Source organism: Rhinolophus ferrumequinum, chromosome 10 (genome assembly GCF_004115265.2).
Source record: "Rhinolophus ferrumequinum isolate MPI-CBG mRhiFer1 chromosome 10, mRhiFer1_v1.p, whole genome shotgun sequence".
NCBI lineage: Eukaryota > Metazoa > Chordata > Mammalia > Chiroptera > Rhinolophidae > Rhinolophus > Rhinolophus ferrumequinum.
This window is the reverse complement of record NC_046293.1, coordinates 52,978,927-53,006,420: the sequence shown is the minus strand read 5'-3', so window position 1 is coordinate 53,006,420 and position 27,494 is coordinate 52,978,927. Positions and strand designations below refer to the sequence as shown.

General features: G+C 39.4%; 1 protein-coding gene across 4 annotated transcripts; it reads right to left on the bottom strand.

The window, feature by feature from the left end:
- Positions 1-286: 286 nt before the first annotated feature.
- EIF4B (eukaryotic translation initiation factor 4B) lies at positions 287-26,763 on the bottom strand. 4 transcript variants are annotated; one of them, XM_033117201.1, is made up of 15 exons: positions 26,618-26,763; positions 18,474-18,611; positions 16,899-17,107; positions 15,408-15,524; positions 13,473-13,527; positions 12,691-12,825; positions 8,931-9,068; positions 8,653-8,826; positions 5,743-5,971; positions 4,728-4,840; positions 3,827-4,040; positions 3,261-3,316; positions 2,587-2,695; positions 2,232-2,304; positions 287-1,862 (listed from the first exon to the last, which is right to left on the bottom strand). In XM_033117201.1, exons 1-15 carry the CDS (start codon positions 26,628-26,630, stop codon positions 1,782-1,784), a joined length of 1,854 nt encoding a protein of 617 aa, XP_032973092.1. In that variant the 5' UTR covers positions 26,631-26,763; the 3' UTR covers positions 287-1,781. The 4 variants fall into 4 exon arrangements, with proteins under 4 accessions (XP_032973092.1, XP_032973093.1, XP_032973096.1 ...); XM_033117202.1 differs by having other exon boundaries at positions 2,587-2,692; XM_033117205.1 differs by having other exon boundaries at positions 2,587-2,692; positions 4,743-4,840.
- Between the last annotated feature and the right edge of the window lie 731 nt (positions 26,764-27,494).

Below are 27,494 nucleotides of genomic sequence, written 5' to 3'. Positions count from 1 at the left end.
ATGGTAAAAAAAAAAAAAAAAAAAGAAAAAAAAAAAACCAAAAAAAAAAAAAAATAAAAAACACCTTTACAACCATGGGCATCTCTCTAAAAGCCACTTCCTAGCTACTAGCCATCCAAGCCAGTTATTTAGTTACTTCACTTGGTACGTCTTTTGTGTCCACTGGGTCAATGATTCATTATGCCCATTGCTGCAGCACTCAGAAACCAACACCCCTGCATGGCTGGACAGGGTCTAACCTAGGACCGTTGGGAAAAGGGCTTGCAACCAAGAAACTAAGGTGTTATTTCTCTGCGGAGACCAGTATTGCCCATAAGGATACCATCCACTGAGCTGACGGTACAAAGGTGCACATAAAAGCAGGCAGGTTAAGCTATTGTGTTGCAAGAGAAACCAGGACCTTGTTAAATAGTTCTCTCCATTACCATTTATTCTCTCAAGGGAAGCTAAAATACCAAAACAAAACCACACATTGGTCTAGGCCACATTATAAATCCAAACATTGGTGTGGGATTTCAGTGGAGAAAAGGAAACTTGTTAAAAAAAAAAAAAACACCAAAAAACAAAAACCCCAATCAAACTCATAAGAAAGGCTCCCAATTTAACTGTCATTTATCCACCCTCACTCACCACCTAAGACCATTAATTCTAGAGTTTTCTGAGGTGTAAAAGGGGTCAGAGAAGCAGGAGCAGGAGAATAGGAGTCAAAAGACATGAAGGAGCCAAGATTTGCTTGAGAAAAGCAGTGGTTCCTTACTTGACAGCTCCCGGAGGCTGATCCAGAATGCCTACATTGACTATGTGCTTTAAACCGAAGCTGCTTTTAGGGAGGTAGCAGGAAAGAATAGCATGAGGAACGTAAGACGACAACTAGAGTTTACATTTTTAAAGCTTCAAGATTTCAACAGAATACGGATATAGTTGAACTTTCAAAAAGGTCAGTGTTTAAGAAAGGGTGAAACCAGGACACATAAAAGAGACTTGGGAATTCCCACAACCCCTAAAATGCTTCCTGCTCCAGGAAGTAACTATTCATGTGTTTATTGGAGATCATACCATTTTCCCCTATTACTGGTGCAAAATAATTCATCACCTCCCCAAAGCTCCCTTTCAAACCACGATTTTCCCACTTATTTTGGTCACCAAGCAGTCCTATTCTTGAGTGGCCTGTAGACTCATTCCTAGCTACCCCCCTGGGGGGTAAAAATGAAGGAATTCCCCCTAGGCTGGCCCCTGTAACTCAGAACTAAATAAGAAGGGCTGGCAGCCTCCTGGAGACTAAAGCAACTTCAGAGACTAAACCTACCTTTCCAAGGATGGAGAATTTATTCAGGTAACATTTGAGGATTCATGTATGCTACGTTAGGACAATAAGAATTAAAGGTAGAAATATCATTCTTCCTCATACTTGCCCTACTGCCCAACCAGATTCCAGTCATTGCGTCACTGTCATTGCCATTTTGCTAAATGGAGGCCCCTAGGCACTAATCACACAGGCAATCCCATGTGTCATAAAAATGCACAACTTTTCCGTTAAAATAGGTCTCTTTCTCTCTGGCTACACTGGCGATTCTCCAGTTAGTTCAATACTTTAAAGGCTGCAGCAGCATGCAAAAGAATTTCATTTCATTTCAGTTTTTTTTTTGTTTGTTTTTTAAAAAAAAGTTAAGAAAGGTCTCCAGGAGATGGTGAGTTTTATTTTGTCTTGTCTGGATAGAGGTTTCACTTGCTCTCAAATGTTCCAGGGTGGAGAGAGACTCGGAGAAAGCACAGGATGTAGTCTATTGGGTGCAATCTTCTCCCTCGTTTTCATCTTCACCATCAACGGAGAGAGCAGCATACTTGCTTGCAGAACTGAACTTCTATAACAGACAAGAGTGATAAAGTGACCAAGACCTTGAATTCTTACATCAAAGTCCAAGAAAGAAGATACTGCTACTTTGGTAAATGGGGGGTGCTAGTCCAGACCACACCCATGTTCTTGCTCATTAGCATTTTCCACTAGAGAGTAGCTAGGGAGCGCTGTCAGTATTCTGACTGAGGTCACACACCACCTTTTATCTTGAAGAGGGGATGACAGTGAAAGGTAGAAACAGAAAAACTCGTATCTCAGCTTCTTTCACTATTTCAAACAAGCAGTAGTGCCTTATTTCCAACCACTCTGTTTGCAGCCCTAAGTTCAACAGCAAGAGTAAGCTGAGGGAAGTTGTGAACACGCCTTTGACACTTACGGAAGCTGGATTTTCTTCAGGTTTCTTTGGCTCAGGTGCAGATCGGGAGTCTTGATCCTTTTTGCCATCTTTCCTGCAGAAATGTGAGCATAAAACCACATGTCTTAGGAGAGGACCCTCCCAACACCCACAAGTAGTTCTGAGGCACTCAAGTGGCCTCCAGTCAGCAGTCTTTGCTACCCGGACATTTTCTTATTTCTAGAGTCTCAGAATTGTAACTGTCTATATATTGGTTGACTTTAGTTTGTCCACAGTAGGAGATATGGCAATGCTTGGAGAACAAAGACCTTAATTACAAAGACACGTGGGTCTAACATCAGATGAAAGGGAACAAATGACAAGAGAACACACATACCTATCTGACTCCTTCCAGTGGTCTTTGTTCCCTCCATCTCCTGGCCCACGGCTGGAGTTCCCACTTTGGCCTTTTGGAACACTCACCCCGTCCACTTTACTTTCATCTGCTTGAGTGGAGATACAAAAATAAATCGAAGGCAAGTAAAATAACTACTCTCCCTCTCCTAGGCTTCCCTTCAGTTGGAGAAAAATGTGCTCATATATACCGGGGAAATTAAGCCTCACTTCAACCCAGACTTCCTTCCTGAGCGCTTCTCCCTTGCTCTCTCTCACCCCTCCCCACCCCCCACCCCGCGCCCAACAAGATCCACTAAAAAGTTCCACTGTAGGGTTACACCATCATGAAAAGCAAACTGGCAATAAGGACTATGACGCTGTGTAGTGACCTTCGTCTTACAGATGGTGACATTTCTAATCTGGACTGAGCATGTTCATTTCCTTCCGATTCTTTTTTTTCCCCTTCTAAAGAAATGCTCTACCAGGAAAGGGCAGGGCTCCAGGCTTTCTCCAAAGAGACCACTCCTGCCCTCTACTGGCAAGAAAAGAGATAACCTAAGAACCTTGAAAACAAAAATGGGTGCAAAATACACTGAAGTTCACTATCTCATGACTCCTTTATGGGCTTTTTATTTAGATCTCTAGGTGAAAAACCTATTCCCGTTTTGGCTTTACCTTTCCTTGCTGGTCCTTCCTCTGATGGTTGAGCTGGAACTGCTTTCCCACCACCACTAGAAGGAAAACATGTAATCACATTCATCAGCTGTCTTAGGGAAGAAACAGATAAGCAACTTACATAATCATTCTCTAAGTGTAATAAGCTTTACAGAGAACCAAAAAATACATACATAATGATGTGAAACATTAAAATATGGGAAAGACAACAAAAGCAATTCGAACACCAAGTGCCAAGTCCTTTAGAATCATCACAGCCACACAAGGAACCTAAGACTTAGGGAAGTGATTTCCAAGGCTACACTGCCAACATGTGGCAGCGGTACATTCTGATTTAAGTATTCGCAGATTAAGTTACCAAAGTGATGCCAACCAGCTATCAAAACTCCAGCAAATGGAACTATTGGCTCTTATGAGCCAGCTCCAGTACACCACCGAATCTGAACTAAGAGAGCAAAGACAGTGTAAGGTGCTATCTAAGGCCAACTCCCCACAGGGCATGTTCCCGCACATCACAATATTTAAGATCCTACAGCTCATCGTCTGCCATTTCCAAGGTGACTCACCTTGTAGGGGACTGCTGCTCTGTGTCTGAGCTCTGAGATCGAGCAGGAGGGTTAGAACTTCGCTTCACCCAAGCATTCTCCTTTGGTGGAGGGGCTGGCATTACCTTTAGAGGCTGTTCAGGTTTGGGAGGCTTAGAAGTTGGAGAGTGACAGTCTTCCTCCTTATTGAATGTTTCATTTTCTAGAGACTTCTCACTCTCTCTCCTTCGTGCATCTGTGAAATCAGAGTGGGAAGGTCAAATGATCAGAAAAGATTTATTGTATAACCATCCGTTAGGATCTGAACAGAATGGGAAATGGTCCACATTCAAGTTTACTGCTTTCCATCGTTATTCTTAAAGGCAGACCCTAATTTGGCTCCCAACAGATGAAATTATCCCTAAACCAAGGGTTTCCAAATGTTTTGAGAAAATGTTTTACTGATGCAAGAGAAATAGGTTAAATGACTCTCCAAGGAAGGATAGCCATCTCACCTTTCCTAGGAATGAGCAAGTATTCTTTATTTTGGGATTATAGACTTTCTACATGCTCTGTGCTAAAATAGTATCACTTGAGACACTGCTCTGGTCATATACGACATAAAAAAATGCTGGCCCTGAGGAGCTCATAGACAGCTACAGGACTTGACTGCTCTGAACAAAGAAAACTCTGAGAGATGTCAAGACATAAAATGGAGAGACAAATGTAAGAGTTAAATATACTCTTCAGTGGAAAATTATTAAACAGATCATCTAAGTCTCCTCTAGTGCCCATTTCTCAGATTTTTCAGTGCAGGAGATGTGAAACTCAGATTAATCCAGGCTAACCCAAATAGAGTCCATGACTTAATTTAACACTCCCAAGTCTCTGCATCACTTTGTTCTGGGTAGGTTATGGAGAAGGGCAATACTATGATACCCACCCTGATCCGACTTACTTCTTCCAGAGGTGGCTGAGGTCCCAGACTGTGACGACTCACTTCCTGTCCTTGACCGTTCCCGTTCCTGAGTTTCCTCACTTCGCCAGCTTGGGTGTCTGTACAAGAGATTTAACAAAATAGATGATGTCATGCTCAGTGAAGGCCACCTTGGACCCATGCTGCCCCTTCAAGAAGAACTGTCACTTATTAATATTTTATCACACTGGCTTTATCTATGGGCAGGTGCGTGCATCGCGCTGTCTTCCTCACACTATTTGAAAGTTGCAGACGATAAGACACTGGCTCTAAAAACGTCAGCAAGCATCAGCTAGGGTTACGGACATTCTCCTACACAATCTGCAACACTGCCCCCTCCTTTACTGGTAACACAACTTTGCAAGTCATTCAAAACTGGACCTAGTTTTTCAGAACATTGTTATAAGGAGGTTTCTACCCTATTAGAGGCAATGCCACCTTTCATAATAAATATTTTGTACTGACTCTTAGTATTCTGAAGTAATACTCAGATAGTATAACCAACATACACACAACTAAAAGTAAATGAGAAATAATTTACATTCTACATATATGTAAGTGAAAACATTTTCTCTATTTTATCCCCAGTAACTTGAAAAGAAGTAAATCCACTAACCTTACCATGTGGGGAATTTATTCTATACACTTAAAGCAGGGTTTGCAAATTTTCTTAAAGGCCCAGATAACTTTATAAAAACAGGCCAGGTCATAATTTGCTGACTCCTGTATTAAAGTATCACCAATTTATATTTGTTGCAGGTTAAGTCCAATAGGCCTTTTGAAAATTGTGAGGAACAGGCAACAACTCTTCATTGGATAAAAACTGTCCATCTACTGTGGACCACTTGGCAGCTCCAGCCACGTACACTAACTGCTGACAAATGACAACCAGATCTCCCAAGTGCCCCCTAGGAAGGTAATTGTTCCCATTAAGAACCACTGAACTCAAAGATGGGAAACCCGTAACTGAAGATCACCTCACCTCTCCCGAGGCCGTCGTTCAAGTTTTGGCTCATCCAGCTGACGCTGCAATTTCTCCTGTTCCTTCTGTAGCCGCTCCTCTACTTCTCGTTCTCTAGCAGCTGTGTCAACAGGCTTTGCCCCTCCGAAGATTGAGGCTGCCCGGCTGGACTGGGAGGTGCTAGCGGAGGAATCATCTTCCTTAGGAGCGCTCCGAGGCTTCAGGTTCAGTTTGGGTCTTTGGGGGGGACCTAAGTTAAATAAAACTCTAAGTAATGGTTTTTCAAAATCATCAGAAGCTGATGGCTGAAAGCCAGGCTCCCAGACACAGCTTATGGAATGCTATACGGGATTCAGATCTGTGGCCCAGCCAAGCCAACAGAGAAAGGGAGATTAGAAAATGGGTGGTTTAAATAACAAGTCCAATCAATCTTTCCACTACCACATCTATGATGTAGTACCAGACTAAGGGAAAAGACTAAAAATGGTAAAAATTTACATGGTTAACCAATTATTGATCATGATTACTATTATCTGGGAAGAAATTCTCAACTACAGTAGACTACTGGATGTAAGTATCTTGTTCAAAAACGTGATCTGGAAGATAGATTACTTCAGTAGGTCAAGAGCTTGTAACAATGTCATAGTGAAGACTCCATCCAGTCTTATACTCGTCTCCGTATATAATATAAACTTGATGATGATTCATAGGGTAAAGCAGGCAACACTGAACATAAACTCGAAGAGAGTTTGATTTCTTCTCATCCAAGTTGCTGGCATATTTTATTTTAAGATAAATTTTATGTTTCGAGGAAACTGTATTTCTCAAAATCAGTGTTTATCCTAAGTATTTCAGACATACAAAAGCTACAGAAGATAAAGCTTCCTTGGTGCCCCTCTAATGACACGCCTAGCTGCACTGTCTTGTACAGTTAAGGTACAGTTCAGCAATATTTAAGTTCGCAGTTTATATAACTTCCGAGATACAGTTTTAATCTCTGTAACTTTGTGAAGAGGTCATTACCTTCACCTTTATAGGGTAAAACTGGTCAGAAAAAGAAACTCATTTGAGTCATACAGCCAATATTTGGTGGACCAAAAGGTTAAAAATCTATTATTACTGAAGCAACTCTATTGCTCTTCCCCCTTTCTTCTTCCTCTGATAATTTCCATTTATTTACCTGCTCAATAAATAACTGGTGTACCTATTTCAGACACTGTGCTAAGGCCAAGAATACAACAGTTGGGGAGTTTTGAACTCCTGTCTGCAAGGAGCGCAATTTAGTGGGAGGATCAGAATTAAAAAGAATACAGTATGCTAAGTTCTACAAAAGAGATTTATCTATATGAACGTTTTAAGACTGAGATGGTATTTAGGGAAGGCTGTAAAGGCTTCCAAGTGCCAATACCCCAGATTCTTGAAAACTGAACACGTGTCTAACGGGGGATGTGGAAGGACGGGATGGGAAACAACTCTGAAGAGGCAAACTGAACTGTAGGAAGAAAAGCGAAGGCGGAAGAACAGTGTGTCGGAAGTACAGACAAAGGTATCTTTCAGACCATGAAGAGACTAGGAACGTTTTTAAAAGGAGAATAATCTAAATAGATCTTATTCCAGAAAGACAATTTGGGCCAGGATGAAGAATGATGCGAGGCAGGGAAATTGGTTAGAAATGTGGGTGTAGCAATGAAGTCTGAACAAGGATAGTGGCAGTGACTTGGGAGACAAGGGAGCAGATCTTAGAGGAAGCAGGGCGTAAAATCATCAGGGGGGAAAAAAATCAGGTGTGCAGCTATTGGGGGAGGGAAGGAATGGCATGAGAAGGCCAGGCAGGAGTCATCAGGAGGACTTGAGGCACACACCTGAGCCTCCACTTTTCCTACTAGTAAAGTGGAGATGGTAACTGTACCTTTACCAGACAGAATTCTTAGGATTATATACTACTTGTATGAGAACTCAGCTCATTGTTGGGCAGAGTAAACGCTCAATGTCAGCTATTATTTCTAGACTTCTTGCATGTAAACAGCAATGCTTTTAAAAACAAAAGTTTCGTAGAAAAACAAAGCTTTTTTAGTGTTTTTGTTTGAGGGAGGAGGAAGAACTACCGCAGTCTGTCACCCCACTGTGTTTTATTAGTTGTCTAGGTCCACCGTCCTTACTTGGGGGATTATAGGTTATGATGTATAGAAAGCGTTTGGCACAAAGTCAGGGCTGACTAAAGGACGTTAAAGACTAGGTTTGCTGTCCAAAAATAATTAAAAAGAATAATTCTGTGCTGGACACCTTACTTTTTCAATGATATCACTACAGTCAGAACACAAATGGTGGCCATTGATTGATACTTTTCGAGAAGTCAGATATACAACAAAATGTTACATAAATGTTTATATAAATGTTATAGAAATATAACATTTACATAAATGTTATAACATGAGGGGCGTAATTTTAGAATAGGTGCACTGACATCCCAGCATTAATTAATGAACATTAATTAATACAGTAACTGATAACGGCATTGAAATCAGCAACTCTTGCTTTTTAACCCCACAGTGCCAACTACTGGCTATGAGACTGTGTTTAATTTGAGTGTTACTGCCTTCACTTGAAAGATGGAGCTACCACCACCTAATTTAAGTGTAGTTTATTAAATAAGATCACACCATAAAAATATCTGACAAATTTTTCTTTTCCTACTTTGTGTCCTCAATCAATTTTAACTGAAAAATCTATAAGCTAAGAAAGGTTAGAAACAGACTTTGCTTTCTTTCCATTATGTCATCCTTATCCAGTGCTCTATTACACTCTGCTACATCCTTTTCAATGTGTAAATTCTGTTTGTGCCCTCTTAAGGAGTCTGAAACATAACCTAAAAATTTCCAATCAGTTTCTACAGTGGTCTGTCCCATGAAGCAAGCAGAAGAATATGACTACCTCTATCATCACGCCTATAATCATCCCGAGAGTAATCATCTCTGGAGCTCCAGGAGCGATCATCGCGCCGTTCATATCTGTCTTCATAGCGGTCCCCGCCTCCTCTGTAGTCATCATCCCTCCGGTACCCACTACCAAAGGCTCTTCTGCCACTGCCTATCCTGGAATCAAAGCCTGTAAATACATCCCAAATTGTAATGATCACACTGGAGGGAAGAGAAGGCAAGAAAGAGTTCTTAAAAGAAAGAGATTGAACTGAATGGTGTTTTGGTAACAACCTCTATCATAGTCTCTGCTGCCTCTGTCATCATAGCGATCGCGGCCCCCATATCGATCCATATCCCGGCGCGGACCATCACGGTAACTATCCCGATACCCATCGCGGTATCGGTCTGAATCATAACGATCTCGAAACTCTAGAGGGAAGAGAGACAGGTAACATCATTCCTTTTTTGGGGGACACTATTAATAGAAAGAAACAGGATAGCCCATTAGGTCATTTATTTGATTTAAAAAATTTTCTCTGGTGATTCGATACACATTTCAGGGTTAACAATTCAGGAGGAAGTTAGGGGAGAGAAAAATCTCCATAACGAATTTCCAGGATTAAAGATTTAAATATTAAAAAATGTAAGCACAAAAACACCAGAAGAAAATATAGTTGGAATCTTCTATGCTTAATGCCAAGGAACCAATCAAAAACCACTTAAAAAGTTTAGCACAGAAAAACAACACACACATCACAAATCTGAGAGGCAAAGAAAATGAGAATATATGCAATATGCAAAAAATGGATTATCTATTATGTAAATAACAGAAATTGAAATTAATAGGACATCGTATTCCACTACCAAAATGGCAAAGATTAAAATAAATAATACATCTTGTGTTAGCAAAGCTTAGAGGACTATGTGAATAATGCAGTTAATTTCTACACTGCTGATGAATTTAAAACAGTGCAAACACTCTGAACGTTGTTTCAGAACTGTATTAAAAGGTTTTAAATTATGTATACTCTCTGGGCCAACAAATCAATTTCTAGGAATTTATCTTGAACAAATAATGGGAAATATTACAAAGACACATGTACAAGGAGGTTCACTGCAATGCTTTTTCGTATTAAAACTGATGGGAGCGCAAGCTATAGATGAAATAAATTAGGGGGCACCTATATAAAGCAATTAAAAACTGAATCAGAAATGTATTTACTGAATGCGTTCACAACATACAGACGGTGCCAAAAAAATATACACACATTTTAAGAAAGGAAAAAAACTATATTAAAATTGTAATACTCAATATATACTGATAACAAAAGATGCATACAAGTCATGTGTATGCATTTTTTGGGCACCCTTGGTACTATCTGAAGTGTTATAAACTGTATTTTACAACACATTCATGAATATCTATGTAAGAGGCCTTTAAATGCCAGAAATTTATATAAAGGAGGCAAACTGAATAGTGTAAGTCATTCATAAAAGGGGGGTAGTGGGTGGCTATTTAGCTTAAGGTGACTTGCTAGATCTTCCAAATTTTATGAGAGAAGCTGGGAACCCAGATTTTTACATAAAAAAACCCCCCAAAAAACTCAATTTCTAAATATGAACTATTATAAAAAACTGAAAACATTTTGAATAATTCATGTGAGCAGGCCAAAGAGGGATCTTATTTTTATGACTGCTTCCTTTTAAACAATTTCATTTCACGAAGACCATTTTGTCTATGTCAACATTCATTCATTCCGTGGTACTTTGATTACATCAAAGGACATGCTAATGTTAGTCAAACAATTATATATAGGAGAGCATCTAAAACAGAATTAAAAAAAAAATACAAAAAACTCGGTGTTTATTTTAAAATTTAATTTCTGGAGAGGCAGTGATTCTATACTCAATTTTATTTAGATAATATGAAAACGATTATAAGTTTGCACTCATTAACAGGGATCCGTAGTGAAGAAAAGCAGCACATGAATACACTGCTACTAAGGTAACCAGGAAACGTGTCTGGTGAGATTGTACAGCATTATTTAGTGTAATACTCCCCCTTGCCCTCAAAGTGTCTTTTATGGGCCCAATGCTTGGCATAGGAGTCTCTGACCTCTTGGTACATATAGTCTGGGATCTCTAATGTTGGTAAAGCTGACTTTGGACCACAATCGAGTCTTACAAACTTAGCAGGCTTAGATAACAACAGCACACTCACTCTTTTTGTTATCCATCCTGTTTGCTCTAAATTCAAGGTTTGAAGTGAGAAAATAGTCACCTCCCTTGATTCAAAACAGGACCCCTGGTCTGACTGCTTTTCTTTCCAAGAGCCATTTCTTCCTGTTAAGAACAGAACTTTTTGCACAAATGCTGAAGTGCAGTACCTCAGGTAGTCTCTGCAAGGCTCTGTTGGGTCACAAAGACTTGATCGTAAAATCAGATATACATTTTATTTCCTTCTTCCTTCTACATGTTATTAAGTTAAGGAGGACTCTCTTTAAATAGTAATGTGTCTCTTACTGCCCCCTCAGTTATACAAAGCTCATAGTAGGTATCGCACAAAATTAAAATCTTTTTGTGAACTGAAATTTTTCTTTCAATTTCTTTTTACTTACAACATATTTCAAACATACGGAAAGTACAGAAGTGATTGTAACAGACTTATGAGCCTATTATTTAAGTTTAGTCGATGTCAGTATTTTTGCCATGTTTGTTTCAGCCTTTAAATTTAAAAGCAGTTATGTTATAGATGTAGCTAAAGGACCCCCTCCACCCTCCCTTCATAATCATAAGGGTGGTTACACGACAGGCATACATTTTTACAACTTAGATATTAACACTACGTGACACTGCTGTCCAATTTCTAGCTTTGCTTTCTCCCCTCAATAAAATAGGTTCTGAATTTTATCCCTGTCATTACATGTACGTTATGCTATAAAGTATTCCCTTATATGGACAAACCACTAATAATTTCTTTACCTAACAGTAGGTTCTTTCCATTTTAAAAACAACTACAGTGTTGAGTATTTCTTCATGTATTTCAATAAAGTTGCATAATTTCCTCCATAAAGATATTTTACAAAGCTTTTGTTTTTAGGTGGTGTGTATAAAAGTTGTAATTTACCCCATCTCTGACCCCATGACATTCTCTATTCCCCTTCTTTAAATTATCTTTTATTTATTTGCAGATTGTTTCTCTTCCCCAGTATAAACAACATACAATGAGGACAGGACATTTGTCTGGTTTGGTCACTGCTATATCCTGAGCTTAGAACATTATCTGGTACATGGCAGACATTCAGCATTTCTGAAGAGAATGAATTTTGTTATTTTAAAAGAAAAGGTATCTTAAAAAATTACATTTTGACTGTTTGCTGCTAGTAATGGAACCAATTTTTGTATAGCAGGCCTCCCTCAAATATCATAGTTCTGCTCTACGTCGTTTTGTTATGTGATAAGATACCATAGGAACTTAACTATTATTTATATCAATTACCATATAGTAAATTGCTTTCATTACAGGCTGTTTCACTTGAAAGTCGCAGAACCTACTGATGACATTAAAGAGGACTAACTCTATTCTGCTCTTAACCCAGCAATTTTGCTGAACTCTTGTTTTTTTTTTTAAAGATTTTTTTTTATTGGGGAAGGGGAACAGGACTTTATTGGGGAACAGTGTGTACTTCTAGGACTTTTTTCCAAGTCAAGTTGTCCTCTCAGTCTTAGTTGTGGAGGGCGCAGCTCAGCTCCAGGTCCAGTTGCCGTTGCTAGTTGCAGGGGGCAGAGACCACCATCCCTTGCCGGACTCGAGGAGTTGAACTGGCAACCTTGTGGTTGAGAGCCGACTGGCCCATGTGGGAATCGAACCGGCAGCCTTCCGAGTTAGGAGCATGGAGCTCCAATCGCCTGAGCCACTGGGCCGGCCCCTGTACTCTTGCTAATTCAACTACTTTACTTGTAGAATTCGTTGAGTTTCTTTATAAACAACTGTCTCCAAAAGAGAGCAAAATGAACACAGAAGAAACTAACTTGATAAAAATGAACTTACTGTCTCCAAAGCTGTCATCACCTCTTCTAGGCGGGTAGTCATCAAAGCTGTCTGTGGTAGGACGGGCCCTCCAGTCTGTATCTGTTTTGTCAGAATCCCGATTTCTATCTCGGCCAAAAGAACGATCATCCCTGTCTAGAGATATATAAAATACAGAACCCCCATGTGAGCTCACAGAAACTTTTGCCCAGTATTTCTTGCATGCATAGAAACCCCCCTCAATTTACTCTATTTCTTGCTCATCATGAAGTTGCCCCAGATTCTGTTATGTTCACTGTCCAACTCAACTGAGTGATTTATTTCCTCACATGTATTCCTACTGGCTTAATGCGCATCTGTCTCATCTCCTGTGTAGGAGTCCTGATATATACATGAATTAGGCCCCTCCTGTGCCCAATATACTGCTGGGTATCTCATCTATTTATTATATATTGTATGTTCACCTATGTCAATCAGGGTTTCTCACTATCAATACCACTAACATTCTGGGCTGAATAATTCTTTGCTGTGAGGAGCTGTCCTATGCATTACAGGATTAGTCCCTGGATTCTATCTATAGATAGATGTCAGCAGCACTCCCCACAGTTGTGACACCCTAAAATGTCTCCAAACATTGATAAACGCCCCCTAAGGGGCACGGCTGTCCTCAGTTAAGAACTACTGCTCTATATTAACGTAGGCCTACCACTATCTACTTCCATAAAATTTTCCAGGAAGGGGCAGCCCTCCTTTGTCATCTCAGGACCATAACAAAACAGGAAAATTTCTATAAGCTTTCTTACCTTTATCCTGTGCTTGATCAGCAACGTCCACTCGAATTCTCCTGTTACCTAGAGACTGAGAGCATAGGACCATATTAACCAACCTTTTGCCCCATTATGCACAAATCCCATGAGTGACCTTGAACGTCTGGGCATAGCAGAAGCACTGGGGGAAGGAAGATAAAGGAAAAACACTGTAATCTAGCCAACACTCCAATTTGTTGGCTAAAGAATCCTTTATAAAAGACTTGAAAACTGAACTAACACCTTAGAATTAATAAATGTAAGTTGGGCTTAAATGATATCAGGTCAATTAACTTAAAACCAAATTTCGCAGGATAGTTAACTTTTTAACCACCAAAAGCAATTTAATGTAGTAACAGTGCAATAAATAAAAACAATTCCCAACTAGCTAAATAAAAGGCATATTTGGGTCCAGAGTAATTAATTAGTCATTCAAGCATTTATAGAAACCCTACTATGTATCACGAAGTTGCATAAAGCATGGTCTCCATCTATATTCTCAAGTTCTTTTACTTAATATTACCTTTGGATAAATCAGTTCCTCCAGGATACCCTCTGATTTCCCTTTCCCACATCATTATTTATATACTTTGAACCCAATTAACTCTACTGCTGATTTTTCCTCATTTCATAGTAGAATCTACAGTTGAAGAAGGATAACAGTGAATTTTAGTTAAAAACACTTGGGATTATATTAAATACCACTATCATAAAATCTCTAAATACACAGTAACTCCTAAGTCTGGACCATGAGAACATTTTGCATTAACAGCTAGTTAATTCAGCAAACTTCAGATAACTGTATGCTATTTTTAAAAAAAATCCAGACTGAGAAGTTAAAAATTAGGAATGTTATTAAAATCTAAAAATGATCTGAGAAGAAATACTCTGTAACAACCTTAACTTCTCATATATTTAACTAAATATGTGAATTTTCATTCCTATCTAACATTTACTTCAGATTATCATGGTGGTACCCAATTATGAGACAGGAAAAATATTTTAAAAGATGTTGATTGCAATCATGTCAAATGGCAGATTTGAACCATAGAATCATGTATGGCACAAATGGCATTGGAAATTGCCTTCAACAAACAATGAGAGGTTTCTAGAACTAAAAGAAAAAAAAAAAAGAGCCTTTTTTTCTTCCCAGATATAATTAGTTTGATTTCTAGTCACTAGAGGTAAAAAAGCAGTTCCTCGATTAGAAAGTTCCATTACTAACAGGTAAATAAAGGTTTCATACCCTGCTTGGGCCAGCCTAAGAGTCACTACACGGCGTCAAGCACGCAAATAACTGCATTACAGTTAGACCTAATCTCCATTTCCCCCTCATGTATTAACAGCCGAACTGCCTCTCCTTACTGAACCCTAGTGTGTCTGGATAGAAAAGCATCTCCGGGCACTGTTAAAAAGCAGGACTGAATGTGTACTGCCATTCTTTTGTAAGATTCCTAGGAGCATGTATTCATCACAAACGATATCCAAGAATGTATCCAAACCCTCTTAAAATCATATATATATAAAACACCATTACTTCCCTAAAAATGAGACAATGCTATCTAATATTGAACTAATTAACATGATTTTTCTATTTGGATTGATCTGGCAGATTATTCTTTTAAAAGCAAAGCCACGAGAGCTGAGGCAAAGCTGTGAGTGAACCAATATGGGATTCTATTAAAGACTTAGTGTGGTGGATTTCTTCCGTAATTTTCCACCTAAGTACCTCCCTGAATTACTGGGGCTTGCTGAACTTGCTGACGTGACGTGTGACTTTTAAGTGCTGTTGTTAAATAATCCAGGCTTTTCTTTGTAGAGATTATAGCAATCACTGAAAGGGGTACTGACTCAATTTAAAAAATATCAGTTTGATAAACATGAGATTTGACAGCTCCCACCCCTGAAGTTCCCCACCATTATTTTCTTTACCTCTTCATTGAGGCTCAGGGCATTGAACAAGGAATCCAGGTCCTCAAACTCGGCATAACCAAAACCTTTCAACCTCTCTGGATTGCTGGGTTCACGTGGTAAACGCACTGCACTGATCTGAAGGAGTAAAAAAAAAAGAACATGTTTCCCAAGTCAATGCTCTTGTTCATTTGTCTCCTTTTTTGGACCACTGTAGATGCAGTCAATTTCTCTGAATACACAAGAACCTGGTCAGCTCCAGGCAGAAAACTGGTGCAAAGGAATAGAACACAGACTTCACTGCATGCCACATTAAACCATTCCAATTTGAATACAAATTTAACCCTTATATATTTCCAATTTTTGTATTTCAGAAAGTCAACTCAATTTTTGCCAAAAAGTTTTCTGGCAGTGTATTTTTCAGAAACCTTCCTTATCTGAGAAACGTTCTTGTCTTCATATATTAACAATGGTTAGGTCGAATCAAACACTGGATTGTAAACCCCCTCACCCTTACCCCAGCCGCCGAATTCTGAGATGGCAAACCACTGAATTTTTACTATTTTAGGTAAAGATGCGTGCCCTATACACATTGTCATCAAACTGTGCCAAGTAGTTGACTAGGATAGAAAAGTGGACACAGGAAAAAATTCACACTAACTTGGTTTTAATTTGAAGTTTGCAGGATGTTTTCCTTTAAAGTTGCACAAAACGTTCCCTGGCACTAATTCTTATTATTTATTCACAAGAGGGTATGCACTCTCCATTTCCAATTTTAAGACCAGTTTCAAATACTCGCACAATGAATGTGAAAAGCCCGAATAGATCAGAGATTTTATTCAACATTCTACAGAAATTGGCCACTAGAAATCAAAAACAGGTCAGCCTTCTAGTTGTGCTACATAATTAAACAGAGGGGAAATTTATAGGTGGCAGTCAAAAAAATAATCACATCAGAAAAGCCAACTACAGAAGTTGGCAGACCACAGCAGACAACAGGCTCTATGAAGGGAGTCAAAAAACAAAGTAAGACGGAAGGACGGAACTGATTCTTAGAAGAAACGTGCATTTAATCTTTTCTAATTGGCAAAGACTCTGGGAAAAAAACCTAATAGAACTGAAAACTGTTACTCATGATTTCATTTTTAAAGTCCTAACTATTTTTAATCAAAGTTTCAAAAACAGAATGGCTGAGTTCAAAGAAACTTTCTATCTTTTAAAATTTAACTGGATACATCACCTTTAAGTTTCTTAATGAGGAGGGGTATAGGTTTTTGAGAGACTCTCATCTGTTTCAATTAGGTATTGTTAATTTTGCTGATAACTGCCCGACTGGTGTTCAATGAGAACATTCTCAGAGAGCCTACACACTACTTCATCTGTTATATATCCGTTACTTCCAAGTCTAGACACAACCTCAGAATCTTTCTCAATGCAGAAAACCAGAGACAGTCACTACCAGTATGCTATCCCCCGTATCTAGTTCATTGCCTAAAACCTTTGTAGACTTACATTTAATCCTCTAAAGAATTCCTTAATGGAGTCTTCTGTCACATCATAGGGCAGGTTCCCCAGAAAAGCAGTGTAGGGTGGTGATTTGGGAAGACGGCTCCTGTCAATATTGGGTTCCCGAGCAGCCCGTGGAGCAGTGGGCAGGATGGAACGGTCAATTGGAGGTGCCCTATACACATCGTCATCATTACTGTGCCAAGTAGTTGAAACTAGGATAGAAAAGTGGGCATAGGAAATTAGAGGAAACTTCCCTTACTGCTGTTGTAGAATAAGAGGACCCATGCTAAGCGCCAAGTATTAAATAAGCTATATCAGGAAACAAACAGGTAAAAAGGGTAGGCGTTAAGTAATAAGTGAGACTTTACAAAGAGAAAATGCTTCTGAAATGTTAGAATCAGAATAGCAATGCAAAATGACTTAGTATCCACCGTCTCTGTTTCTAAGTATTTCAAGCCCTGTCAAGGCCCAGGTTTTTTGTTAACAGAATCATGGTAACTCTTATTCCTTATGTAGCAAAGGAATGAGAGAATATCAACTATTTACGTAATGTTACCATGTGCCAGCTACTTCCTATTCATCATATCCCATCATGTCTTTTTACCAATCCTGTGAGGTTGTTCCCCATTCTACAGAAAAGAAACTCAGATTTCAGGAAGGCTCTGTAACATGACCCAGGTCACACAGACTGCAGAGCAGTAGACGGTAATCCCAATAGAGCTACGATTCCAACATGGGTCCCTCACTCAAAATGGATTTAACTATACGGACAACTCGCATATTCCTACCTTTCAGCTGGAGAAAAAGTGTTTTGTTCATGGTTTAGCCTCCCTTTATTGAAAAGAAAAATCAATTCTGTCCCTATAGCACTGTCCATGAACTTGCACTTCAGGCATTAACACTTATGGAAAGTATAATCTGTATGAAATTTGTTACTATGAAAAGAGGTCACAAAAGAAAAAAGTATTCTTTAGTCTACAATGAAAGCTTTTAGAAAAAAAATGATAGGTGATCAGATTTATGCTATACCCAATGGTTATATATAGCTCCTGTCTGTTGCTGGATACTCCTTGAAAGCAGAGCTTATCCAAATAATACCCCAGTGACTCTTCTGTATTTTCCCACCATAATTACTGTTCCTATACCTTTTCTTCAGACCATTTTTGTTTACCCAAGGACACCGTGACTTCTTACTAACAGCTCCTAAAACGAATTATCCTTGACTCCGAGTATAAACAGTTTACAGATTGTATTGCAGTATCACTTTATGAGGACATCATAGAATTTTAGACCGAAAAGGAAATAATCTAGTTCTTACTTTTCAAATGAAGAAAACTGAGGCTTAAAAGGATAGTACCTTGAGAAGTCTGTTAATGCAAAAGCCAGAACTCGTTCTCTTGAGTCACCACTTTAGTTCCTATCACAAACTCTTAAAGCCTAAACCTAAAATCCCATAAAATACGTAAGATTTCAAAATGAGTAAGTTCCTTTCAAATTACAAGTGTAAACCCCTATAATAGATTAGGTTTTATTTAGAAGATAATGAAAATTCCAAGCATGAGGGAAAATAAAAATTACCATCTCCTTCCAGATCGTCTGTTTCATCAGCCCAGCTGACTGGTTTGGGGACATAGGTGCTTCCTCCACCAGTCCCTCCATCCTCAGCCAGAAAGTCTGTTAGGGAGATAGTCTTCCCCTTCTTATTCTTCTTTTTTGCTGTTTTAAAAAGGCAAGAGAAAGATAATTCCTCAGTACTTGGGTACTTACAGGGTTGTACGATGTACTATTAAATGTATTTACAAAGAAAACAACATAAAGGCCCATCAAAGGATCGGATTATGGCACATTTATATGAAGGAATACCATGCAGATATAAACAAGGAGAAAGCACAATATACAGGCATGGAAAGTCCAACGAGAAGTCACAGAATACATATTATGAGTCCCTTTTGTCTAATGCATATTATGGAAAACGGTCTAGAAGGATTTTCAACAGTGTCCTTCTGTGGAGTAAGGCTGGGGTGGGGGCAACCTTTTATTTCTTACTACATTCACTCATATGTCATTTGAGATTTTTAATTTAGCAATTACTTGTGCGTAAGACAGGTTACTACATTTGTTGCTCCTGGGATACAAAGAAATAAAACAAAATCCCTCCTCTTAATAATACATTCTGTATGACACTTTTGAACATTGTTTGATACTTGTAAAATAACCACAGGAGCTGGGAATCATTGCTATGAATCTACAGAAAAGGAAACTAAGTCTCACAGAGATTAAATGACTCTTCTAAAGTTACAGAACTATTAGCTGGAAGAGCTAGAACGAAACCCAGCATTTTGCATACCAAGTCTAAGGTTCTTCCCATAGGAGTCCCAACCTCTAAGAAGCTTGTTATCAGTTCTATGGCAGGTTATAATAACCATGGTAAAATGTTGTCCTTACTGTCATTTGAAAATGCTCAAATGTTAAGATTCATATAACAGCCGGATCTCTCTGCCCTCTAGAAAAAAAATTACCCCCTTCCCTACCTTAACGCCACTCATGAAGAATAGATATATTAAAGGGAATAAATAAGAAATCCATAAGAACCAACACATTTAAATGTTTCCTGCAGTTATAAAATCTTCAGGAATCTCCAAATGACTCCATTTAGTGGATCGACCTTGGCTCTTTGTCTAGTTCTCAGAACTTCTGAGATGGCACCAATCAACAGCTAATGCAAAGAGCTGAAAGGACTAACTGAAGTTCTAGAACTGGCCACTGAAGAGCAGTCACTAAATGGTCAGAAAAAAAAGTAAGCAGCTCTGTTGTAACAAAGATCAGTTTCATGGTTTTTATAATCCTAAATTCCTCCGTGTTCCAATTCTCATCTGATTTTCAATCCAAGAGGACTAAGAATCTGGAACATGATGCACCATCTGCTAAACTGAACGGTGTTCTTTCACTTGGTACCTGCTTTTCTTTTAAAATCCAACTTACAGGAAATAAAGACCTGCTTGCTATAAACATTATGAACAATCTTCTGGACACTAGTAATTTGAAGTATTATGGTCTCAATGTGCAAATCAGATGAACTTGGCTACAATAACACAGGGAAAAGATGGCATTGAATATAACATTTCCACGTTTCTCTCAAGCGAATTAATACTAACCCTGATTCAAAAGTATCATTTATGATCAACTAGGTTGTACTTTGGATCTAGTCTATGCTTTGAAAGAAAGCAGTTAGGCAAAGGTTGAGTACTATGGCAGTGATGTTGCTTCTGGCCCATATGCAAAGACCTAGGGGAAATTTTAATAAATTATTTTGCACAAGACATAAAGCCTACCTCTGAGGTAGAACACTTCTAGAGTCTAGGCTTAGTCTTTTCCATATCCTCTAGATCAAAAGTAGTGTCTGGAACTAGTAAGATGCTAGCTAGAGCTCCTTACCCTCACGGGACTTAACTTAGTATTATCAGCTATACCCAATTATTAACCAATCTGGTCACTGGGAAAATAGAAATGGAACTAGTGGTTAGTCCATACAATGAGGCCAAGTTCAACATAAGAATAATAAGAATTTGATTAAGGTATCCCTTTCCCCTTTGTTCTATATACATAACTACTACCAAAACAGCAGAATCTGGAATTAACTTGCCCTTTGGTCTGATTTCCGCTTATATCAACTTTCTCGATCAGGGTTTCTCAATTTCCACCCCTTGACTCTTGACAAACAAGTCTCAGGCTCTCCTTTAATGTTATTTCAAATTTCAAAAATAAACTAAATAGTATGACTAAAAAAATTAAAGCACTATTTTAGAATGCCTTTTCAAATCATATATCCACATTTCTCCCGATTCTGTCACTGACCACTTCCCCAAAATTTCTGGTTGAGAAAAATACCTGTTGGATGATGATAGATTGCATTTAAAGATAATTCTTTCACAAGACCCCTAAGTTATGTTTCATTAAATCTAGCAGCAGCATTGACTCAGTCACAATATAAGCAGCAGATTTAAAGGAACAAGCCTTTAAAAAACAAAATCAATAAACCTAAGTAGGTGCCAATGTTCGCTCCACTCCATTTTTTCCAATAACTGGGAAACAATATTATCTAAATCCTTTATGCCCTTTGCTCCTCTAGTATCTAGGCCCACAAAATGTTTAGGATTTCAACAACGTTCTCCACTTTTTTAAGTGAAATACTGTTTAATGCTCCAGGTGTATTAATCCCTTGCCACAATTATGGAACTGGTCCAACTCTTAGTTTTTTATTTAAAACCACATGGACTAAAGGGGAAAAAACACATATCCCAGAAATGTTATTAAATCCTCTGCCTACTGCCTCAATTACAATTTTAATTTATCAAACAAGCACTAGGTACAGTCATCCCACCCGGACACTGGTTCCAGGTCACCCCCACCCACCGCAGGGATACCGCAGTCCTCCAATGTTCAAGTCCCTGATATAAGAGGGAGAATTTTAAATCATCCTTCTGTATACTTTGAATCATTTCTATTGTACTTATACCAAATACAATGTAAATACTATGTAAATAGTTGTTATACTGTATTGTTTAGGGAATAATAATCAAGAAAAAAAGTCTGTACATGTTCAGTACAGATGCAACCATAGCAGGCCTAGCCACATAGCACGTCAGCAACAACGTAACCTTTCCCCCATTGTTTTTGACCTGTGATTGGTGGAACCAACAGATGCGAAAACCATGGATATAGAGGGCCGACTGCACTTTACATAAATAAATAAATAAATAAATAAATAACAAATGGAAAAACTTAAAGACATTTCCGGTGATTCTTTGCTGTGGAGGGCTGCCATGTGCAGCTGTAGGATGTTGCCACCATCTCCAGCCTCTACTCATTACATTCCAGTGGGAAAGTCCCTACCCCATTGTGACAACCAAAAATGCCTCCAGACATTGCTAAATGTCCCGAGTGGGTGACAAAAATTGCCCCCTGGTTGAGAACCACTGTTTTCTAAGTGTTATTTGCACATCAATAAATAAAAGGACAGAGCAGACAGGTGGCTCAGTTGGTTAATACGAGAGCTCTGAGCGGGGCTGCCAGTTCGATTCCCACTCGGGGCAGCGAGCTGTGCCTTCCACAACTAGAATGAAGTCAATGAGCTGCCGCTCAGCTCCCGGGTGGCCAAATGGCTCTGTTGGTTGGAGCCCGGGCTCTCAACCACAAGGTGGCCTGTTTGATTCCTCGACTCCCGCAAGGGATGGTGGGCTGCGCCCCCTGCAACTAACTACGGCAACTGGACCTAGAGCTGAGCTGCGCCCTCCACAACTAAGATTGAAGGACAACAACTTGACTTGGAAAAGTCTTGGAAGTACACACTGTTCCCCAATAAAAATCTTAAAAATAAATAAATAAAAGAACAAATAAAAGGAAATGTAAGCCCTATATAAAGTACACTAGCAGAAAAGTGACTGCAATAAACCAGGTCTTCAGGGTTATCAGGCTACTGCATGTAAAAAAAAAATGCTTCCTTCATTTTCCTCAGAACATTTTTCTGTTATTACTCCATTGTATTAGTAATAAAAGCACCAAGTGGCAGACATTAGAGTTATAAAATCTATAGACTGGCTCCTAGTTCTTTACTTCAAACAGAGGACACCTTAAAGTACAACAAGCAATCAAGTTTATTTGTTGCACAATGCCACCCTACTTCTGCATCTTTCTTAAATATTTATTTAGGAAGAGAAATTCCCCTAGCTCTTCTTAACATTCACATGGAGCTTTGTCAAAAATTAAGTTTCTTAATTTTACATCTTGTCAGATTAATTCCCACTTATTTTATAGGGTTATCAACTCTTCTAAATGTTTTAGTAACTATAGGCTAAGAAAGTCAGAAAGCGTTATAAACTGTGTAAGATCATGGCAGCATTATTCATAATAGAAAAAAAACACAGTCTAAATGTCCATCAACTAACAAATGGATAAATATAATGCTGACGTCTATACAATGGATTTGGCTATAAGGACTAAGTTTCCACACATCCTACAGTACAGGTGAACCCTGAAAACATGAACCCTAAGTGAAAGAAGCTAGTAACAAAAGTCCACATATTGTATGATTCCATGTATATGAAATGTTTAGAACAGGTAAATACAAAAAAACCAGGAGATTAATATTGGGGGGAAGAGCGGAAGATACATGACTACTAATGGGTAAGTGTTTCTTTTTGGGAAGTGAATCTTGCCAAATCCGCCTCTAGAATTAAAAACTAATTAATGATTAACAAATGTTTCTTTAAAGAAATATTGTATAAATGCAAATCAATGCACCCAAATACCAGAGTGCCTACAATTGCTGTTGTAACTATACTGCTGTTTAGAGCCCAGACATGAAAAGATGTTTCATACAATGCAATATGTTGAGGCCTCACCTTTACTGCATTATAGTTCAGCATAGAAGAGAATAAAGACTAAGTCAGGACTTAATAAGCTCCATTACCTCAACCAGTGTTCAGGTAGTTATATGACCCGTCTTCTCTGCCCTATTTCTTCATCTTGACACAATCTGAGGAGAATGTCATACTGTCTTTTCCTCCCCCTCTCGAGACACTCAACTGGATCATTTACATAAAAAATTATAAAATAAGCACCTAATACTTGTCATGCTAACCACTACACAAAGAACCTGGAGGTTCTCTGTAGGAGAGGAGCTATAAAAATTAACTTCTTGCTTCAGGCATTTTCCTACCATTAGAACTACAGAAATAACTATTACAAATCTAAGAAACTGACTTTGGTGTGTGCACTTATATATGTACACATACATACTTAATTACAAGTAAGCACTTGGTTTTTTAAAAAGTCCCCCTGAAGTTAATTCTTTCCCCCATCATGAAAAGAGAATTCTAGGATGTTTTCAGATATACATATATGGTACGTGAATTATATCTCAAAGCTGTTTAAAAGTATATACTTAAATGACTTTACTTAGAAATATTCTTTTCCTTTGACACTACTCCCTGTATTCGGGAGTTTTAGTCTTGGCATTCTGATTCTGGTTATCTTACTCCCAGAATAACATATGGTAAAGGATGGGATTTGAAAATAGGTTAATATGTAAACGGCATAAATGGCAACCAATGAAACTACTTTTAACTATAAGGGTCAGCATGCATGAAAACTACCATTGGACACCATCCTCTCCATAAAAAAATCAATGAAACAAGATCCTATATATAATGGCATTTTTGAAGTGTTATACAAACGAAAGAACTTCTATAGGCATCCATTCACGATTTCCAATTTCAAAGCATTTTAGTCTCAAAAATTATTAACCTGTATCTAACAAATTTGACATTAAAAAGTATACTGAAAACACACACTGAAAGTTTTATAGTTTTAGTACAGCCATATTGGTTGAGTGCCCAATATATGGGAATACGGGTCACTTATCAAAGTCAATGCAATTGATTGGAAAAGATTCCAGGTGAGGAAAGAATTTTGCTAATCCCAGATTCCTCAAGGACAGACTGTCAGATGTAACCTTGTGCTCAGACACTAGCATAGTGTCCCTTATACATACTACACAATCTAAAGATTTATGGGATTAAGGAGATGAGGGTTTCCAAGTGGGTAAATATGGAAGAACAGGAGGAGACATCACTAAGTAAATCCCTTTAACCAGTCTGGATTTCACGCAACTCTGTAAAACTAAGGCGGATTGCTAACGTTTCTTCCACTTCTAAAAATTCCACAAAAGTTATGGAGAAAGGGGAGTATAGGCTTTTCACTAAATTATGACACTAAGCCATTAAGATGGTAAATCCAGGCCAAATAAGCTTCAGATGAAGCTTTAGGGCAGCACCCCAAACTTATGATATGGAAGCCAACCTTGTTATTTCCAAGTTGATAATGAAGAGTCAGGAGTCTCAAAGACTTTGACCTTGCTCTGCCATGTGCATACAGTGTGACCTTGAACAAATAATTTCATCTTCCTCATCTGGTAGATATTACCTGCCTACATTTATCTCACAAAGCATCAAATGAGACAATAGACACAAAAGTGCTTGGTCAATTGTCCAGTGCTACACCAATGAAAGGTATTATGTTAAAATACACCTCAATTCCCTCGTTTTCCAAAGACATACATAATCCTTAGTATCCTATGTAATAACAGAGAAGATAATTCTTGGTGGGAAGTGAATGTGCAGAGATAGCAAGGGTTCGATAAATGTTTCATAGAATGCAGGGTCATGCCAGGGAAAAGAAATTAGTTGATCTGCCAAACCCGTAGGGGGATTGGTTCCAGGACTTCCCTGAATATTAAAATCCTCAGATACTCAAGTCCTTTATATATTAATAAAATGACATAGTATTTGCACACACCCCACACAATCCTCCCATATACTTTAAATCATCTCAATATTACTTATACCTAATACAATGTAAATGCTATGTAAATAGTTCTTATATACTGTATTTAGGGAATAATGACAAGTCTACCCATGTTCACTACAGACTACTATCATAGGCTAACTACACAGCACACATCAGGAACAACTTAACATTCCCCCCAATATTTTCTATCCCCATGGTTCAATCCGCTGATAAGGAGTGTCGACTATAAATCCCCCAAACTAAAATTAATACTACAAAATGTTACATAGCTCACTGCTAAGTGCATCAGAAATGCAAGTGGACTTTTATGAGTGATATTCCCTATCCCTAAGAGGTCTAAATCAGGAACCAACTCCAGCCACTAGCATTATTTTAAAACCACCTCCTAACCGTCGTTCAATTATCTTAAAAAGAAAAAAAGGGCTGAACACCACCACTGGAGCTATAAAAATTCCATCAAAATGGAAGCTGTCAAGGAATCGGGGCTTGTTCACCATTGTATCTCCAACACTTAGAACCGCGCCTGGCATAGTTTGCGCTCAGTAAAAATGTGTTGATTGAATTAAGGAAAAAAAGCCTAGAAGAAATCTGTCTAGCCTTGCTTCCTCCCCAACACGTGGGCGCACCAATGTGTTCCCTACCCCCACTTAACTCTAGTAGCTTCAACCCCCAAACCTAACACATATATCCCTTGGGAGAATACAGGGGCCGGGCCCATTCTAAAAGATGAAGAATAGAAAGTGAAAGGATATAAAAGAAACCAACAGAGACGCGTAAAATCTTGCCATCTGCGCTCTCGCGCGTGCTTTTAAGGCGCGCCCGTCTCCACTACCCTCGGTTCGCCTAGCGCGCACGCGCACCGCTGCCTTCCTCCGCCCCTCCACCGACTCGCGATCGTGTTGTAACTGCCCCCCCTTTTTTCCCCTGCCCCCACTCCTGTCCGCAACGGCCTCGCGCCTCGGGGACCTAGTCTAGTGTGCACCCGTCCGCGCGCCAACCGCCTCCTTCCTTCCTCCACGCGGGCACAGTGCTTCACATCTATGAGAAGGCCTCACGCCCCCTGTAGATCTTTCTGCGCCTCCTCCTCATTCCAACTCAAGCCAGAGTCCATCATTACTCCCCGCTCCAACCTCGCGCAGACGGGGTGAAAAGAGTGCGAGGGGGAGGGTGTCCTTCCCCTCCCCCCCAAACATCCCGAGGCGAAAACCTAACACGGCCAAGCCGCCAGCCTGCCGCAGCTCCCAGATCCAAAGGGAAGTGGTGCCGCCCACTCCCCGACTCCAGGGGATCAGTGGAGCAGGCTCGGAGAGTGGCTTGGGAGCCCGGTCCTTGGCCGAGCTCAGCCGCTCACTCACCTGAGGCCGCCATGTTGGGAGAGGGAGAGAGAACGCAAAGGACCCGGATGAGGCAATCACGTGATTATAGCGGGCGCGTCGGACTAGGAGACGCAAAACTGGGAGGGGGCGGGGAGGTGAAGAGGAAGAACAGAGAGGCGGGGCGGTGCTGCTCTAGGTTCGTAAAGCAGCGCGAGGAGGTGGCGCGGCGTCCGACCGGAAGACCTGCGCGACATGTGGCCAAAGGGGTGGGGCCTGGGCTGTCGCGAAACCTGTACTGCTTTACGTAGGGCTACGCGCGAACCCGGGGCAGGGTCTGAGTACGGGGCGGGGTCTCCTTCGCTGACTTCCGGCCGGTGGGGGTAAACGGAAGGGGAGGGGCCCCGCTGGCTAGGACAGTTCTCTGGACCGAATGGAGGCGGTCTGGAACCTGGAATCGGTGTGCTTCAATTGATTTTATGAAAGCGAAGATTCCGAATTTCTTTTTATATCACTTTTTGTTGAAGCAAAACAAGCCCACTATCCTGGGTAAGGATGGTTTTTATTGGGCATATTTAGAAGGAATAAAAAAGTAACAAATACAGAACACTTCATTGCCATCGGTTTTTACTTCTTTTTTACTTCTTTTAATCCTCCATTTTACTGGCTGGTTTAAATCAAACTCAGGCCCTATAATTTCAGAAAGGAGTGCTACCTATGATTTCTCTAGCTAATGCTACATTTTATCATATATTAGAATTTCATTCAATGAAAAATTTTATTGGGCATCTACCATGTGTCAGGCACTATTACTGGCTTTGTTGAGTACAAGAGAACGAAATTGCCCCAAAGGAAGTTATAGTTCGGTGAGGGAAAGGCAGACAATAAGCAGTGAAGGAAAAAATACTATAAACGATAA